Source organism: Mustela nivalis (assembly GCF_964662115.1).
Source record: "Mustela nivalis genome assembly, chromosome: 3".
NCBI classification, from domain to species: Eukaryota; Metazoa; Chordata; class Mammalia; order Carnivora; family Mustelidae; genus Mustela; species Mustela nivalis.
In genome coordinates, this window is record NC_139022.1 from 74,314,192 (window position 1) to 74,332,544 (window position 18,353).

Below are 18,353 nucleotides of genomic sequence, written 5' to 3' on the forward strand. Positions count from 1 at the left end.
AATTGATGTCATTATGAGCCATCAGGAAATACCCACCGAGACCTATACCAACACTGAGAAGTTGTGTTAAACAGCTGTGTGTTTTAATTGATTTGTATTATTTAAAATAGGAACAGTTAAAAGTCAGTTATCGGATGTTGTGTAAAAGAGACGCCTAAAGACTCCAGGGAGACTGAGTTCAGAAGAAAGCCAATCACTGGAACTTCACTGAGCACTTAAGATTATTACTAGAGGAAGCACAATTAAATCATCAGTTTATCAGCCATCATTATAAATCACCAGGCAACATATCAAGCTTCATTATTTAAGACTCCTTAACCAGTGACTTCCTGCATCACTAAGAGTCAAAAGCAATCTATTTGCCAAAAGGTACCTAAGGAGTTCTGCTTTTTGTTGTTTGAGTTTTGGCTTTTTTGTTTTGTTTTGTTTTTTTATCTTAAGAGATTTATGATGGAAATATAATGAAAACTCACTGAAATTAATTACCATATTTTCGCATGTTTTAGACATGATGAAGTCTTCAAAATGAAATTAATGGTATTTGGGGTATGTAAAATATGTATTAAACAGATTCCTCTTAACTCTACTCCTTGCAAATATTTAATCCAGTTCTCTCATAGCACTTGTGTGGGATCACATGAAGAAATATAATGAGCTTCTTTCCAACTTTATCCACCCAATCCCATTCATTTACTCGTACTTGGACAGCCTTCCCAGACATGAAGAATCAGAAAACAAAGGACCTCCAAAATCTTGGTTTCCAAATTTAAAGTGCACAGTGTTGGAAAATATTCGCAGGGACATATGATACAGGTTGAGCTTTGTAAGCAACTCTCTTTTTTAGTATTTCCACCAACTCTGTGTAGATGCTGCCATTATCTTTAATAGAAAAATAAGATGCTCAGAGTTTTTGAACTATGCCTGAGTTCATATAGCTAGTAAGCAGTGGTGCTCACTCTGTCTGGTTCTGGCACCTCGATAAAGTCTCTGAAAGAAAGCAAGACTCCTTGGAAAATGGAGGGGTGAGTCTGGGCATGAATTCTGCAATGTGAATATGCAACAATTGGTCAATTCAAAAAGCAAGAACCCATCAAAGCTACTTGGGTTATATCAAAATAACTCAGGAGCCAACTTAAAGAGACTTTAAAATTATTCTTTAATCTAAATTCAATTTAGATAATAATACACTAGAGCGTATTATTAGTTTCGGGGGTAGAATTCAGTGATTCATCAGTTGCATATAATGCCCAGTGCACATTGTATCAAGTGCTCTCCTTCATGCCCATCACCCAGTTACCCTAGTTGGATATAACTCTCAGTTTATTTCCCGGAGTTAAGAGTCTCTTATGGTTTGCCTCCCTCTATGGTTTCATTTTATTTTATTTTTCCTTCCCTTCCCCTATGTTCATCTATTTTGTTTCTTAAATTCCACATATGAATGAAACCATATGATAATTGTCTTTCTCTGACTGACTTATTTTACTCAGCATAATACCCTCTAGTTCCATCCCTGTTGTTGCAACAATTGAATAATGATAAAGATAACCACTATAATGAATTAAAAATGCATAAAACATCTATATCCATGAGTCCACAAAGATACATAAGAAAACTTTCTTGGTCACCTTAGGATGTTAGAAAACAAGGTTATTATCTTAAGCTAGAACATTTATCCTGCATTTTCTTTTTTTTTTTTTTTAAAGATTTATTTATTTGTCAGAGAGAGAGAGCGAGCGAGAGCGAGCACAGGCAGACACAGTGGAAGGCAGAGTCAGAGGGAGAAGCAGGCTCCCTGCGGAGCAAGGAGCCTGATGTGGGACTCGATCCCAGGACGCTGGGATCATGACTTGAGCCGAAGGCAGCTGCTTAACCAACTGAGCCACCCAGGCGTCCCTATCCTGCATTTTCTATACAAAGCATATGTCAAGTAACTAATCTGGTGGGGGAAACTGCTGTTATAAAGCAGCCCAACTAATAAATAATGAATTCCGGAATTAGAACATCACCATTTGCAACCCTTAATGAATTTATGGATCTAAGCAATAATCATGAATGGCTGCTAACATCGCAAAAAAGAATGACAACCAAACAATATGTTTGTGACAACCAAACAATATGTGCCTCTTGATAGAAGTATTCAGAATCACCTATTGAAGTATTCTTGCCCCAAAAAACAAACCTGAATCTGATCAACCCTCCAGATCTAACTACCAGTTTATAGAAAGCTCAGGGAGGAACATACCAAACAATACCACAGGATTACAATTAGGGAAAAATCAAACAAACAAAAACCAGATACAAATGCTACAGGACAAACAACCTTGCTTCTTCAACAAAAATGTATGAGGAAAAAAAGAGAAAAGAATGAGAATCCTTGTTTTCAAAAGTCTTTAGAGATGTTAAACATTTTAATATATAAACTTTATGTGAATCTGACTCACAGAAACTATAAAAAATTTTTTAAAATGTGGAAATTTAAGCCTTAATTGCTTATTTAAGGATATTAAGAAATTATTATCAGTTTATTGTGATAACAGAAATGTGGTCATGTTTATTAAGAGTCCTTACATTTTTTTCAATTAAGCTTTTTGAGATAACAATAGATTCCATATGCAATTGTAAGAAATAATACAAAAAGATTATTCATACCCTTCAGCAGCTCCCCAATGATAACACCTTGCAAAACTATAGTACAATATCACAACCAAGATACTAACATTGATAGGTCAGATACAGGACATTTCCATTGCTACAATGTTCCCTATCATGTTGCCTGGTATAGCCACACTCTCTTCCTTCCCACCTACATCTCCTTCTCTAACACCCAACAAGTAAGTACAAATCCCCTCTCTAATTTCAAAAAATGTTAGATTAAGTGGAATCATGTATTGTGCAACCTTTTGGGATTGGCTTTTGGAACTCAGAATAATTTTCTGGACACTCATCCAGGTTGTTCAGCATACCAGTAGTTGGTTCCTTTGTGCTACTGGATAGGATTCCCTAGTAAGGACGCACAACTTCATTTAATCTCCATGGTCTGAAGGACATCAGAGTTATTTCCATTGGGCTACTATGGATAAAGCTGCTATAAACATTGGTATAAAGTCCTTGTCTTTTAAAGATACATACTTAAATTTGTATAGATGAGATATAATGTTTAAGATTTGCTTCCTAAATATTCCAGATTGGGTGAGATACTATCTACCTATAGATAGATAGATAGCATCTATCTATCTATCTATCTATCTATCTATCTATCTATGTATATATGTAGATATATATGAGATTGGTCATTAGCTTGTAAATGCTTTATACTACTAATCTACTTTTGGATATGTTTATAATTTTTCATAATATAAGGTTTAAAAATAAGAAGACAGTAAGAAACAATTACTTATCTGATCACTTCCACATAAACACACACATCTTCAAGTAAAATTGAAAGTATGCTTTGTTATGACTTTTAATCTGTGCCAAGATCACAGGAGTTCTTTATCTAAGACATGGAGCCCGCACATGCAAGTAATCATTTTTGTAACATTCACTGTACTAATATGGGCAGATGCAACCCAGGCATCTGTTAACTTTCTTTCAGAAGTTCTTTATTGGGCTACAGGGTTGAGATAATAGGTAATTCATAATGTTGGACAAAAGCAGGTAAGTAATCACCATAATCAAATGTATGAGATTCATTAGTGGCTTGTCGTCAAAAGAGAGGGTTCATGTCTGACATGAACAGGTCCTTATCATCAAGACAAACGCTGAGAGAACAGAAGTGTGATTACTAAAGATGAAGAGCAACAAGCTATATGAGCACAATCAAGCCTGAAGATGAAGTGAAACACATTTTCTATTGCGCAGAGGCTGCTTTTGTTTTTGAGCCTCTCTGAAGGACAGGATATTATTATCACGTTCAGTCTGCAAGCTAATGGTTCTTTACTGTAATTCTGCAAAAACACTATCTACTGTTTGGTGCCACCGATAGTCTATCAGCCCATTCTCCCCCAGTGCTGTATCACAACCTCCCTTTCTCCCAGCTGAGGACACTCAGTGCTTCTCTCCACATGTGGTTTTACAAAAACGAAGATCCACTTTCTCAAAGATCTCAGGCAAAGAAGAGCATGTAAATACTAACACATTAACTAATCTAGGAATAAAAGCCAAGACCACCAAAGGAGACAGTCACGATGACTTTCGAGTGCCAACTAATACAAGAGCGACAAGTGAGTTTCCTTGGCTAGGTCTTTAATGCCCACACATGCACTGCAAAGAGCAATTCTAAAGCTGCCACAAAGTTTGTTGTCAGAGATCGGATAGCTGTCCACAGACCAATCCACATAAGACAAATCCCAAAGGAAGACCTAAATGTTCCAGTTGTGTTGCAGTTTGGTTATATCAACCATCTCTCCCATTAAGTGAGCCCTCACACTTGGGTCTTAGAAATAATAATGCTTATTGTGATTGGATTTGACCATTCCTACTATACTATGACAGGCAGGAGTAGATGGTCCATTAACAGGCTGTCTACATGACACTTAAGTGACTACAGATTAAAAGATATTAGTCAATTCAGTTACAAACAATAAATGTACAGATTGGTTCATGTGGTCGGTTTAGCAGCTTGGAGTTCTATCAGCAGAAATCTCTTTGCAACATCATATTAGGAAACTAAGAAAATGCAGTTGAGTTCAAAGTCTTGTTCATATGTCATAAGTCACAACGGAGACACATAGAATTAAAACCCAAAATGACATAGATCGCCAGGAATTGTGCTATAGGCTTGCACTGAGATTGATAACACTGACAGAAAAAGGGAAAGGATAAGAAATGGGCTCAAGAACACAACGTAAAATGTAAATGAAAAGAAGCAGAGAAAAAAGGCACTAAAGGTAAATGCAGATATACTTTGGGATGTTTTGCCATCTATCTTTTGCCTCTAACCTTTGCCGTTTTCCTTGACTCTTCCAACCAAATGTTTTCTGGGTCCTGTGGATTCTGACACCACAGTATACAATCTGAGACAGCCTGTGGTCACAGGCAAGACACTGGAAGTTGAAGCTCTTAGCACTCACCTTGATGCTTAAAGGTTATCTAAAATGCTTTGCATAAAATGAAATGTTCTTGCCAAAAATCTCTAGGATGTGTTTGCTTATGTATCTTATTCTTCTTCAGAGCAACCACCTATGCCTGGTCTACAGAACTGGAATTTTAGAGGGGACTGTTTCTGTGAGCTGAAGTGGTTTCAAGAAAGGAACATGAGAGAACAAAAGGAAATAGAAAGACACGACAAAGGCAACAGGGAAGACAAGGCTGGTAAGAATTCCAAGAATGAACTGCACAGGATGGCTTCTGGGAATCGAACATTGAACAGCCATGTTTGGCAGGAGCTGAGACTGTGTACAGCGGGGTCAAAGAGAAGCTTGAAAGGACAGGCTGGAGCCAGGGAGTGGCAGCCACTGCGGCCCTGGTGAGGCATTTGGACCACATGCCATAGGCCTTTGGACCGCTACTGCAGGTTTGTGCATAGGCAAGATACACACATCATGGTTAGGAGGATGTGGTAGGGCAGGGAAGTAGGGCAGGGAGGAAGGAGCAGAAGACTGAGGTCTGAGGCCTTACTAACTGTTCCAGGTGAGGCTGGAGGGCTTGATCTAAGAGGGCAATGGTGGGAAAGGAGAGGAAAGGATTAACTTGAGAGGCTGTGTGAAATATGCATGTACTTAAACCTAGTTTTGTCCTCGATTAAAACCTAGAAAATGGTCATTTACAGCTACTGCCAAAGAACTACTTACAAGATGCTAAGGATTCTTACGTTGATTGGGAGGTAAACTGTCATTATTATGATCAAACACATAAGAGGGCATAAAAATTCTAATGGCTGATAAAATCATTTTTAAAGGAAGCTTTGATTAAGCTTAACAGAGCCTGGGAAAAAATAAGATTTTTGACACAAGTAAAAATTATTTTTAAGGAGACCATGATTGGTTGCAAGGTGATGAGTATTTTTAAATTTCTAAAATAATTAACTGCTGATTTTAGTAAGGCACTAATAATGACTTCTATGATTGACAGATCTATTTTTCCCTACTTTTGCAAATCTACTTTTTATATGTACTTTTGCAGATGTATTTTCTCTACTTTTTTCAGATCCCTATTGCAAACCTCTTATTAATCAAAAGTTTATTGTTTTTTGTTTTTTGTTTTTGCAAATGTACCTATTAGCAAAACTCTGAAGCACTGTAGGTGACACAAGCTAAATCATGTACTTCTTAGTGAATATGCCAACTTAGTTACTACTCTCATTTACTTAATACATTTTTATTGAGCATTCACTATATGATAAGTACTATGCCAATGCTGGGTGTACAATAAAGAGAGAAAAAGAGGTGCCTGGGTGGCACAGCTAGTTAAGCATCTGACTCTTGATTTCCGCTCAGGTCGTGATCTCAGGGTTGTGATCCAAGCTCAGCGCAGAGTCTTCCTGGGAATCTCTCCACAGCCCCTGCCACCAACTCATGTACTCTCTCTCTCTCTCTCTCTATCGCTCTAAAGTAAATAAGTAAGTCTTTAAAAACAGAGAGAGAGAGAGAGAGAGAGAGAAAACAAGGTTCTGCCCACATGGGAATGCACAGTACAATGACAAAGAAATACATTAATTAAAAATAACTGTCCAAATACATAATTGAAAATTGTGAAAAGCACTATAAAGGAAAACGACAGGTTGCTTTGAGAGCTTGTAACAGGGAGGAGAAACCATCTCTGGGTCTGAGAAAGTATTTTAAAGGAAACTGTCTTTGAACTGAAATCGGTAAGGATGTAGAGGAATGGAATAGGAAAGAGTAGAGGAGAGAACTAGAAGAAAAGATGAGCAGAGGGAAGGAGTCACATATAATAAAATAAAAGTACTCTCTAACCTGTTGGGTAATGGTGTCCCATGGCTCCTGCAGCAGCTGTGACTTGTAACACTCATGGATTCCTTCCCATATGTCCTTCAGAGCTAAAGGTCTTCCATCTGCAAAAGTGCATCGCAAAGACCATCAGTCAGTAGTCTATTTGACACAATGGTGCTTGGTGTTTATCTAAAACTCCTAGAAGAATGCTATGATTTTTTTTTTTAAATCTTTGCTAGTGGTACACATATTACTTATATATCAAAATAGTGCTATATGAATTACTATTTTCTTCCTGAGGGAAATTTAAACATTCAAGCTTCTCTCCTTTGTAACCATCTAGCAGTTAAATTATCTGCTCATTCATTGCCTGTAGGAATTCTGCAAAATAAATAAAATCCAAATGTATTTTAGAGAGAACTGATAGATACAAGCACAGGCAAAGGACCAGGTAGATGGATTCCCATATTCACAAGGGTGCACTACGAATACCTCTGAAATCTTAATAATTCCTCTAGTTCTTAAATCAAAGACTGTATGTACACCTGCTTCTTTCACTCTCTCATTGACTAACTATCTGTAATGTTCAAATCACTCAGCTGAGTACTATGGGGAATAGAGAAAAGGAAAGCACACTGTTTCTCCTAGTAGGAAGCCTACCATCTACTAGGGAAACTAGGATAAGTGTAACAATAGAATACTAATACCAAAATACTAGATAGAAAGTCGCTGTTGGCGAGAGGAAAACTGCAGTTCTCTGTCAGTCCAGAGGTGGGAGACATTAACATCCACTGTTTGTGGCGGGTGGAGCAAGGGAACTGTGAAGAGTGCGGGGGACGTGAGAAGGAACTGGCATGAAGACATTAGGAAAACACACAGCGAACAATAATTCACTTTTTCTTTCTTTAAGCAATTCAACAATTAACCTATATTTATAACAATCACAACAATTCACCTATATTCATAACAATCCAAATAGTGTATTTTACGAAGACCACTGTGGCACAAGTAGAGAAATAGGTATCTAATATAGTAAAATAAAGCAGAAAGAAGAAATTACCTCAAGGCTTTGAAACCCCTGGACAGAAGATGGTCTTACTACTAGAATTTAATGCTACTTGGCCCTTCAGAGCTATCAAGTGCTCAGAGCTTAGGGGTGTGCTCCCTTAGGCAAGTGGACAATAGCATTTAAAGAAAGCTCATCAAGGGGGGTGCCTGGGTGGCTCAGTCAGCTGAGCATCTGCCTTTGGCTCAGGTCATGATATCAGGGTTCTGGGATGGAGTCCCACATCAGGGAGCCTGCATCTCCTTCTCCCAAACCCAACAACTCCCAGCTCCCATTCGTGCTGGCTCTCTTTCTCTCAAATAAATAAATAAAATCTTTAAAAACACACACACAAAAAACTACAGTACTCTCACTCCTGAGAGCTTTAATAATGAAAGAAAGCAAGCAAGCAAGCAAGCAAGCAAGCAAGCTAGCTCATCAATATATCAAATCATTAGACCCAAAGAAGTATTTGATCATCAAGTGCAATAAAACTTGGGGAAATAACGTACCCTAACCCCTCCCCCCATCACCAAGCAAAAGGTATTGTACTCAGATTCATGGAATTTAAGTAAAGATGTGGACTGTAGAAGAGCACTGGACTTGGAGCCTGGGCTGAGTTTGAATTCTGATGTCGGCACTTACTCTCTGTGACTGCAAGTTATTTGGCTTTCAAGTTTACCTATAAATGAGTATAATTATCCTTCTCAAATCCTGTTCATGTGAATGGGCTTGCATCAGGGCACTCACCCAAAACTGCCAAGGACACAGTCTGAGCTTAATACCTAGTAGGTATCTCTTCCCAGCCCCCACTGCACCACTCCAGTACTTCTTATATTATAAAGCTAAAGGATTCACTTATAGACCACTATTTCTTGGAATTTTCTCATGTTTCGATGATATACTAATACTAGAGGCAGGGCATTTCTCATGTTTGACCTGAAAAGCTGAACTTTTCCTCAACCTTTATTTTTAATAAATAGCAATTGAATATTTTGATACATTTTCAATAAGTATTTTCATCTTGGCATTTATCTGGCGGCAGGAGACCATTATCTTGTGATAAATAGTTTTATTCCATTGACATTTCCATGTCTGTAAAATGAACAAGATTTATTCATCCAATTAACATTTGAATGTCATGTTTAGGTACAAGTTAAAACCAAGCTGCCTTCAGTATCTGTGTTATATTGTTTTCTGTACACATTTACGGAGCAGGGCCAAACTTTGCCCTGAAAATAAGCTCTACATATCTTCAAAATATGTGCACGCATGTGTGTGTGTGTGTGTGTGTGCGCGCGTGTGTGTGTGTGTGTGCGTGTGTGTGCATACATGCGATGATGTTGGAAGAGGGGAATAGGATCTTTGGTACTTTAATGTCAGATGGTAAGCCAAATAATCCAATTATAAAAAGATGACATGCTTTCGAAATAATTTTCAGACATCGATGTTAACAAGAAATCAAGTTGTAGGATAATAAAATGTTTGAGCTGGTATAATTAAGGCAACCAAGGTCTTGAGAAACGTACATCAGCCAAAATCACGCAGCCAGTTCATGACTGCACTAGAGCTGGAATTGAAGTTTCAGTTCCCTTCCCACCATTCCCTGCAGCCTCTGAGCGCGGAGGCTGCACCTGTCCTTTCACCACTGCAGCCCTACAGTGTAGTTCCAAGCCCCACTCACACACTGCAAATGTTTTATAAATATTTACTGAACAAATGATAAATGAAAGGATGCCCTCCTTACCTTTCTTTCCTCTAAGATCAAGAAAGGCTCTGAAGACTTAGAGAAGAATGCTGGGTTTAATATCTGGCCATCAATAATGATTTTAATTTTACTCTGTAAAATATTTCAGCCTACAATCTAAGGGTGGAGTAAGTAAGGGGTTCAGATATTACCACTGTCAAAACCCTGCATACTCTGCTGGAACCATTCATACAAAATGCAATAATCAGCAACTAACAACAATGTGGAAAGACCCAGGACTCATGCAACAGAGTATTTCATCAGATTTGATGCTAGAACTGAGGGCGTGTGACGTGTTTTCAGATAATCTCAAAGTTGCAAGATGTAAGTTAACATCTTGCAATACAGGAACCAAAACAATAATATGGTCAACTTAGAATAACAGATAATTACAGAGTTAAACATATTAAGTTCAAACATAAAAGGATGCATCATGGTCCTACATGTAAGAGTGCGACCCACTTGCTAGAAAGAGAAGAGTGTTTTCTAAGTGAATAGATGTGACTGCATTCTCTAACGCATTTACAGACTGTTTGAAAATGCATGTATTAAGAAAAGAAAATGCCTGTGTTAATGATGATCAAACAAGTCCTGTGCAAGCTACTCTGACAAGAGTGTCAATCTCTCCAGCTTCTGCTGACCATCCACCCTGGAGATGATATGGCTAATAGAGCTTTTTCTCTCACGTACAGATAAAACAGTAACGACTGTGATGTGGCTTCTTTTCTCTACATCTTTACATTGACTTGCCCAGTCAGAGTTCAAGCCTTCCCAATCAAAGACATACAAATGCTAGTTTCATGATCTTTTATGCTAAAACAAAAAATTTTGACCTAATCAGCAATATCTCCAAAACCATGTCATACACTATCGATGCATAAAATGTATTCAAAATATGATTGTGATTCTAATTATTTCAAAACCAAATGGAACCTTCAGAAATTCCACTGAAATCATTAAATGGAGATCATCAAATATATTTCAAAAATCACGTCATAAAAGTAGAGATTTAAATATTGCAGAAACTTTGTGATTTTAAATCTATTTATGAAAACCAAAGACCCTAAACTTCAACTTAAAATTAAGTTGTGGACATAAACAAATACTTGGTTAATTTCATGAAACACATTATTATGTGGCTTCATGTTCAGTTGAAGGTATCTTCAATCAGAAACTTTAAACCTTGCCAAGAGGGTCTATTTTTTTCTGTCTGGCCTCAGTCAAAGGTGACATAAGCATACTCAATCAACAACTCCCTAGCTTTAGACCCAAGATATTCGATAGCACCAATTTTAACATGCTTAGAAATTTCATTAATCACACTGAGGCTGAGCAGTTCAGTAAAATCCCCTGCCTACTTGAAAAATAGAAGCAGGAGCTGAAATAATTTCAGCAGCAACCCACAAAGTAAGCATGGTAAATTAAGGCCATTTATTTAACAAGTGTTTATTGAATGCCTACTGTGTGCCTCTATCTTCCAGAATGATAACACACATTTGAGCTAAAGGAATATTCTGTCAGCAACCTGGACTGTCAACGTTACAAGAAGAAGAGACATTGGATGAAAAATAGAATAATTAAAAAGTACAATCTTTAGCAACTGCCAGTAGCATTTAATTTAACAATTTTCATATAAAATCTCTCAATTGAATAATAACCTACATGTCAAGTAATCTATATATTACTCAAAATGTGCAGCTCTCTAAATTAAATTTCTCAAGGCTATTAGTTTTCATGAATCAAATAACAGCATGAGAGATTTCACTGGTACCACCTAACTCTAGGGCAAGCATGCTGAAGTCACCTTTATCCTACTGTGCATGGTCCTAAAATGAAGCTTATAGAGAATATATCTTATCTACGGTAAGTTTAAAAATAATGTTCTAAATATGGTCACTAGAAATAAAAAGGGTGGATTATTCACAGTGCAATATGTCGTTATTCAATATACTGTCTTCAAGAGAGCTTCGAAGGATATAAAAATTCATGTCATACTCCACAGTAAGGCAGAGATGATGCTCCATCAAAGGGGAAAATTCATTTTTGCTTCAGTGAGAAAATTACATTGTGACACGAAATGAGTGTTAATTGTTCATGTACATTCATATCAGATACTATGCTGCCTAATTCTGTAATTTTTATTTATCCCTACATACATTTTTAGCATTTTATATCTTTATTAATCACAGGAAATATGAATGAAAATTCCAAAAATACAGATTATAGCAACTTCTCTTTACTTACATATGACATCAGTTAACTTGTATGTTTTCTGAATTTCTGGTTACTATATCATGCAGTTAAAAAAAAAAAATGGGCTGAAGAGTTTGAATCTCAACCCCATAGTTTTCTATGTATCTTTGAATAAATCATTTAACCCATCAGGCACTCAATTTTTATGTATGTGCACAAGGATAATAACAGCTCCTACCTTACACTGTTACCATGAGGATCAAAATACATAACACAGCTAGTATTACATATAGTATTACTATATGCTAAGCCCTACCCTATTTCATATATTAGCTCACAAACCTCAAAACTCTATGAAGTAGGTATTACTACTACTACTACTACTACTACTACTACTACTACTATCTCAGCTTTTTTTTTTTCAGATGAAAGAAAACAGAAAGTTCAACAATTGCCCCAAAGACATGCAGCTAGTTAGTAACACAACTAGGAATCAGAAGGAAGGCATTCTGGATCCCAGCCCTGCACTTTCACCACTACACTCAACGTCTGTGTACCCAGAAGCTCTCTGCAAACCATTTAAAACAATGCATACTATTAGTTGTGCTATTGTTGTCACTAGTAGTTCTCCACCAATACTGCCTAACCTAAAAGCATCAGAGTTTTGCCTTTTCCTGGGTTTCTTGCTAGGCTGGCCTGCCCTTTTGCTAATCACTGCATGGACAAATCCCAAGTCCAGCCATGGTCTCTCTTGATCAGTCTAGCTCAAGAAAATCTCTGTTCTTTGAGCCTTGGTAGCAGTTTTGTTCCCCAGCTTTATTGAGATAAAATGGACATATAACACTGTAAATTTAAGGTATACAACATGATTTGATACATGTATCTCATAGGAAATATTTACCACAAAATGTTACTTATGGCACCCATCACCTCATAGTTACCATTTGTGTGTGGGGGAGGGGATGTTTAGAACATTTAAAATCTACTCTCTTTGTAACTTTTAAGTGTATAATACTGTATTGTTAACAACAGACACCATGCTGTACATTACATCCTAGAACTTACTCATCTTATAAATGAAAATCTGTACCCTTTAACTAATATTTCCTCATTTCTGCTATTGCCCAGAACCTTGGCAACCACCAATCCACTCTGCCTGGCAGCAATTTTTTTTTAATTGTTATGGCTCTTAATACTGAACTGTCATGATTTTAGAAATCACAATTTATAATTTTAAAAATAATATCAAGTAGATGAAGACATCACAGATGTTTGATCTTTCAGTATCCAAACACACTTCCAGTGTGGGAGAGAAATTTCAAAATCAGTAGAAGGCAGAGCCCCATTTTCACCACTAAAGCCAAAGGGACGTAGACATTCCTTAATCTTATCATTCTAAGGTATCCAGTTGCCTCTAAGTTCTACCTTTCCCATAAGTCCTTTACTACTTGTCATGGTCAGGTCTAATTTTTAGGGGCACCTGGTATATGGACTTAAAACACTCTGCTTCGATCACTTTAAAGAAGGAGAAGTGCAGCAATCTGGTTTCAAGTGGAGCAATGATATTTTTCAGCAGATTTGGAAAACAGATTAATGAGTTTCTATACTGTGCACACAGTAGGCACTCATATATGTTTTAATGGATGTTTCTATTTTTTTTTAAAGATTTTATTTATTTATTTATTTATTTATTTGAGAGAGAGCATGAGAGAAAGAGAGAGAGATTGAGGACAAGCGCTGGGGAGGGGGAGAGGGAGAAGCAGACTCCCACTGAGTAGGGAGCCCGAAGTGAAGCGGGGCTCAATCCCAGTACCTTGGGATCATGACCTGAGCCATAGGCGACGCTTAACCAACTGAGTCATCCTGGTGCCCCATGGATATTTTAAATAGGAACCATTTTGCCAAGAGTAAGCAAAGAAATCTTTTTTCCTTATGGAACACAACACAAACATTCATCTATCCAGAAAAGCTAAGATATATTCTCTTTCAGGTAAGAAAGTAAATTTACCTTTTCATGTCCTCTTCGTGGCCTTGGATCCATTTAAAATCTGCAGCTTTTTGTATCTATGATGTTTTGCACTAACACAGGTTAGAATAAACCTTTCGGCTAATTAGTTCTCCCAGTAGTTCTGTTTCACATTTCTCTAGCATTTTTTTTCTTTAAAACATTTTTAAACCAGGACTTGATTTTTCAATGGGATTTTATTCCCATATCATATGTTTTAAACAAGCATCTTAACTCCCCATACTATTTCAAAACATTTACATGGTTCAACAAATAATTCTTGTTAGATTTCCTCTATTGTTTGGATTTTTCAATTTGAACAGCTTTATATTAGTTAAATTATTTTTCATTATTTTTCTTAATAACTTTCACTATTTGCTCTTAAATTTGATTTCAATCCATAGAACCTCTTTTTAATGTACCAAAATCCATGTTCCATTCCATTATCATAACTTTATATAAGCCTATGTGGCACATATGAACTTTCTTAAAAGTTTCTCTACAATCAAATAAGGCTCCAAATTAAATTATGTGTCAAATCATTTTCTATGTTCTGCTCATTGTAATAATTAACTAGAATCATTTTTGTCTCAATCTTTAAGGACCTCTATAACCCACCTTTTCTTTCCTGTTTAACAAGCTACCTTAATTCTCACTGTGCTGGCAACCCCTTCTAACCCATCATCTCTTTCTACATTTGATTTCAACATATCTTTCCAAACATTTCGTCCACAGTTCATCTTAAAGAAACCTTTACTCCAAACTCGCTTTTACTGTTCTCCAAATACACCATGCTCTCTCCAGCCCTATAGCTTGGCACTCACCCTCCTCCTCTTCTCCAGCGCTTTCTCCAGACTCTTCAGAAAAGCCAACCTGTTACCTTCCCTTGCAAGTTGTTGGACAGAGCTGTGGGTATTTTACTTTTATTCTCTGACTTCCTCCAACTTCATCTTTCTGTTTTCCTGTTATCTCTTCTATGCATTCCAAAGACTTCCTCTTGTTCCAGACCATGTTGAACAAGCCTCTTCTTCCTCCTCCTTGATGATTTATATATTGCTCTAAGTCCAAAATTTCCATTATTCTTCCTTTATGCTGGCCTTTATCGCGGTTTGCCTTTGAGAGATAATTATTCTTTGGCTATTTCTTTCTCCCTGTTCCTCTATGAACATCCTTTACGCATATAACAAGTGGACAAATCTTCCACATGAAATATCTGGGTTACATTTTTAATTCTATACTTTTACTTCCTGGGCCAATAATAGAATAGATCTCCAGAAAGAACAGACATTCAGTTGCTGAATGGAAGAAATGTTGCCTTCCCTATTCAAAAGCAGCCCTTCTGACTAATTAAAGAAATATGTCAAAACAGTTCCCAAGAAGAACCCATATGTCAGCCAAAGAATTAAATATTTTGAAAATGAGAAGAACCACTTGGTCTATTTTTCAATAGAGATTGAGAACAAAGGAAAAGAAGAAAGACAGGGCAGGAATAAATCAGAATTCAAGCTGAAATAAATATAGAAATCTCTAGTTGTAATGAAAGGGAAAACTATGTAAGCTTAGGACTCTGGTGAATCCCTCAGACATTATGTATATAGCTGAGTTTTTACTACATTTCTAACACTTGCCACCAGTTTTTGACCAAAACCAAGCCCCAAATGAGACACAAAGTGTACTGGAATGATGAACAATAGACAAAGCCTTTTGCAAGATACAAATACTTTTTTAAAACCGTGTGCTTCAAAAACAGTTGGGGGGGTGGTTGGAAACAGTGAGCACTGAAGATGTCAGTGTTTAGTGAGAATGGACTTCGTGAACTATAAAGCACCATTTGAATATAAGCTATTTATTACTACTGGACAGGAATGTAATTACCCCTTACCCACTGCTGGGTAACAAATGGTATTAAGTGAGTCCTGTTACTTCTTTCAAACTTCAAATGGCAAAAGCAGTTAGGGGAAAAAAGAATACTGGAAAGGATTTATTTCTCTTCTTAAATCTGAGGGAACCAGGCTCCTAAATGTCCAAGTAGTAGGAAGGAGAGGTACTCAGCAGCAGGATGCTGGTGCAATTTGGCTGTGAGCCTTCCAGGATTGAATAAAACTATGTGTTTATAGAAGCAGGGCAGCTGCACAGCTAGCTTGGATGCCCACCCTTTGCGAACTCAAGATTCGCCATTTTCCTAAGTCAACTACTTCTGTAGTCTATGAGAGTATCAAACTAAAGAGTAAAGATACAGAGATGTTTTGGGGACTGAGCTTCCTGGAGACAACAACATCAGTCTCCTCCCTATAAGCCATCAGAGCACTTCAAATAAGGTACCATCACAATGTTTCCATCTTTGGGCTGTATGCAGAAATGGTTAGAAATTCCCCACCGTTGGTTTAGTCAATAAATACTTGTTGATACTATATCACAGCAGATACTGTGGGCATCAAAATGAGTAAGAAAAATAACAAATGTCATATATGTATAATGCATGCACACACACGCTACCATGAATAAAGCTTGTCATTTTGCAGGTTGTAGGTATTTATTACTAATTTACTTCCTTCTTCTTCTTACCATACAGCTCCATTTTCTTGCTTACCACTCTAATGGGGACAAGCAAACAAATAATTCTGTTATAGTGAAATTTGAGATATAATGTGAAATGAGGTGGTATGAAATATGACGTGGGAGTGACAGGAGCACGTGCCAAGTCAGCTGAGTCCTAGGCCACAGTTTGCCTGGTGGACACTGGCCAATATAGAGGAATAAGAAGTAATCACAATTCAATGGATTTGTATTTCAAGAAACGCAATAAATATTTCTTCAGGAATCTAAACCAGTTGATAAAAGAAAAGGTCATGTCAATTTAAATGGGAATTACTACTACTAATTGCTTTGCTTAAAAAACATAAAAATAGCAGAAGAAATTCAGAGCAGAGCAGAGAACCTAATTTTTTACTAACAATCAATTGCAGAAGAAATTCTAAATATCTGTCAAAAACAGGGCTAAGTGAACTATTTCTGAAGCAACAAAAAAGACCCCTAAGCAAGAAATTTTTATAATCATCTTCTTTCTAGGTCGGAACTCTGTTAGAATGAGACAAAGAAAAATCTGGACCTGGAATAAGAGGAAGATGTTAGGAATCCATTCACCACACTGACAGAGATCTGTTTAACAAACAGATGGACGGCCAGAGTAATCAGATATCACAGAAAAAGGGAATAGATTAAGGGGAATAAATGAAAAATTATGACTCCAGAGTAAAGGGCAAAACATTTTTTAGGATATCCATTAGGTTAAGTTAGTAGAAAAGAGAAAAGAAATTCTTAGAAAATGTTAAAGGAAAGAATCATTTTTCATGTTTCTCTGTAAGAAAGCATTCAGTATGCTTGGAAAAATTAAATTAGATATTTTAATGTACCTGAGTAAATATTAAATGAATTCTGGAATTTAAAAATCCCTAGTGCTCACTCCACACAACCCAGAATGGGAGGAGAGAAGAAAAGGAATGCTGCCACACAAAATAAATGACTTGTTTGGGTTTTCTTTTATCAGCCATAAATAAAGGGTGTCTTGCAAGTATATAGATAGGCTCCAAGAAAGCTAGTGGGGTATTTGTTTTTTGATATTTTCCTCTTCTTCTCTTTTTTTTTAAGGAATAGAAAGCCATAATAAAGAAAAGATCTAGGAAGTCTACAAATTTCATTAAAATATAATTGGACTTGCAGGAACAATTACTGTGCCGTACTGTAAGGGGAGCTCTTGGCACATAAGAGCAAAGTACACGTATGAGCTCATCTACCAGCCTCGGCAAGACCCACTTCCAGCTAGAAGCAGTCATGTTTCAACACCTCCGATTCCCTAATGCTGACAAGCTAAACAACTTGTTTTGTCTCTGGGAGCTCTTCTCTGGTGATTAACTGCTTATGGTGAATACTAATTATAGGAAAGTACAGTATTGAAGAAGTAGTGTCCTATTTCCTCTACCTGCAGCCTTGAATGTGTCTTTGAGTCTAGAAAAGTACCAGGTAGAGCCACTGCAAACCAAAACCAAGAAAAATATTTCCTCCCCCATGGTAAATAAATGTATCCCCGTCTACTTTTTAGAATAACAGAGTTCACTGACAATAAACCTCCTTTAACCTCTGGGTTCCAAACCAAAGAGAGTTATAACAATAAAGTGAGTGTTTTAAAGGCTATAATAATCATATGGATAAATGTGCAGCAAGAGCTTGTGAATTAGTAACTATCAGTGTCCTCAATTCCCCACATCCCATGTTGAAAATTTACCCCAAATTGTCAGTTCTTAGGAACTGCACCTCAGATTAAAATCTTCCCACCAGGGAGTCTATGAGAATTTGTTCTTGTGTTTTAAATCCTAAGTGCTTGTTAAACCGCCAACACTGCAAAATTAGAGACCATTAAACAATATAAGGCAGCAAGTGATTAAATCTACCAAATACACATTCAAAGCAGCTTAA

General features: G+C 36.9%; 1 protein-coding gene and 1 long non-coding RNA gene across 10 annotated transcripts in view; both read right to left on the reverse strand.

Moving 5' to 3' along the window:
• The window catches only part of LOC309861654, a 429,230-nt gene that overhangs the window by 69,262 nt on the left and 341,615 nt on the right, over positions 1–18,353 (reverse strand). The gene's annotated exons all lie outside the window — the stretch shown is intronic.
• Positions 1–18,353, reverse strand: part of ATG10 (autophagy related 10) — a 305,650-nt gene that overhangs the window by 57,139 nt on the left and 230,158 nt on the right. For all 9 annotated transcript variants that reach the window (XM_082724726.1, XM_082724730.1, XM_082724728.1 and 6 more), the window contains one exon: positions 6,915–7,012. In XM_082724726.1, coding sequence (XP_082580852.1) covers positions 6,915–7,012 — 98 coding nt within the window. The remainder of the gene's footprint in view (positions 1–6,914; positions 7,013–18,353) is intronic.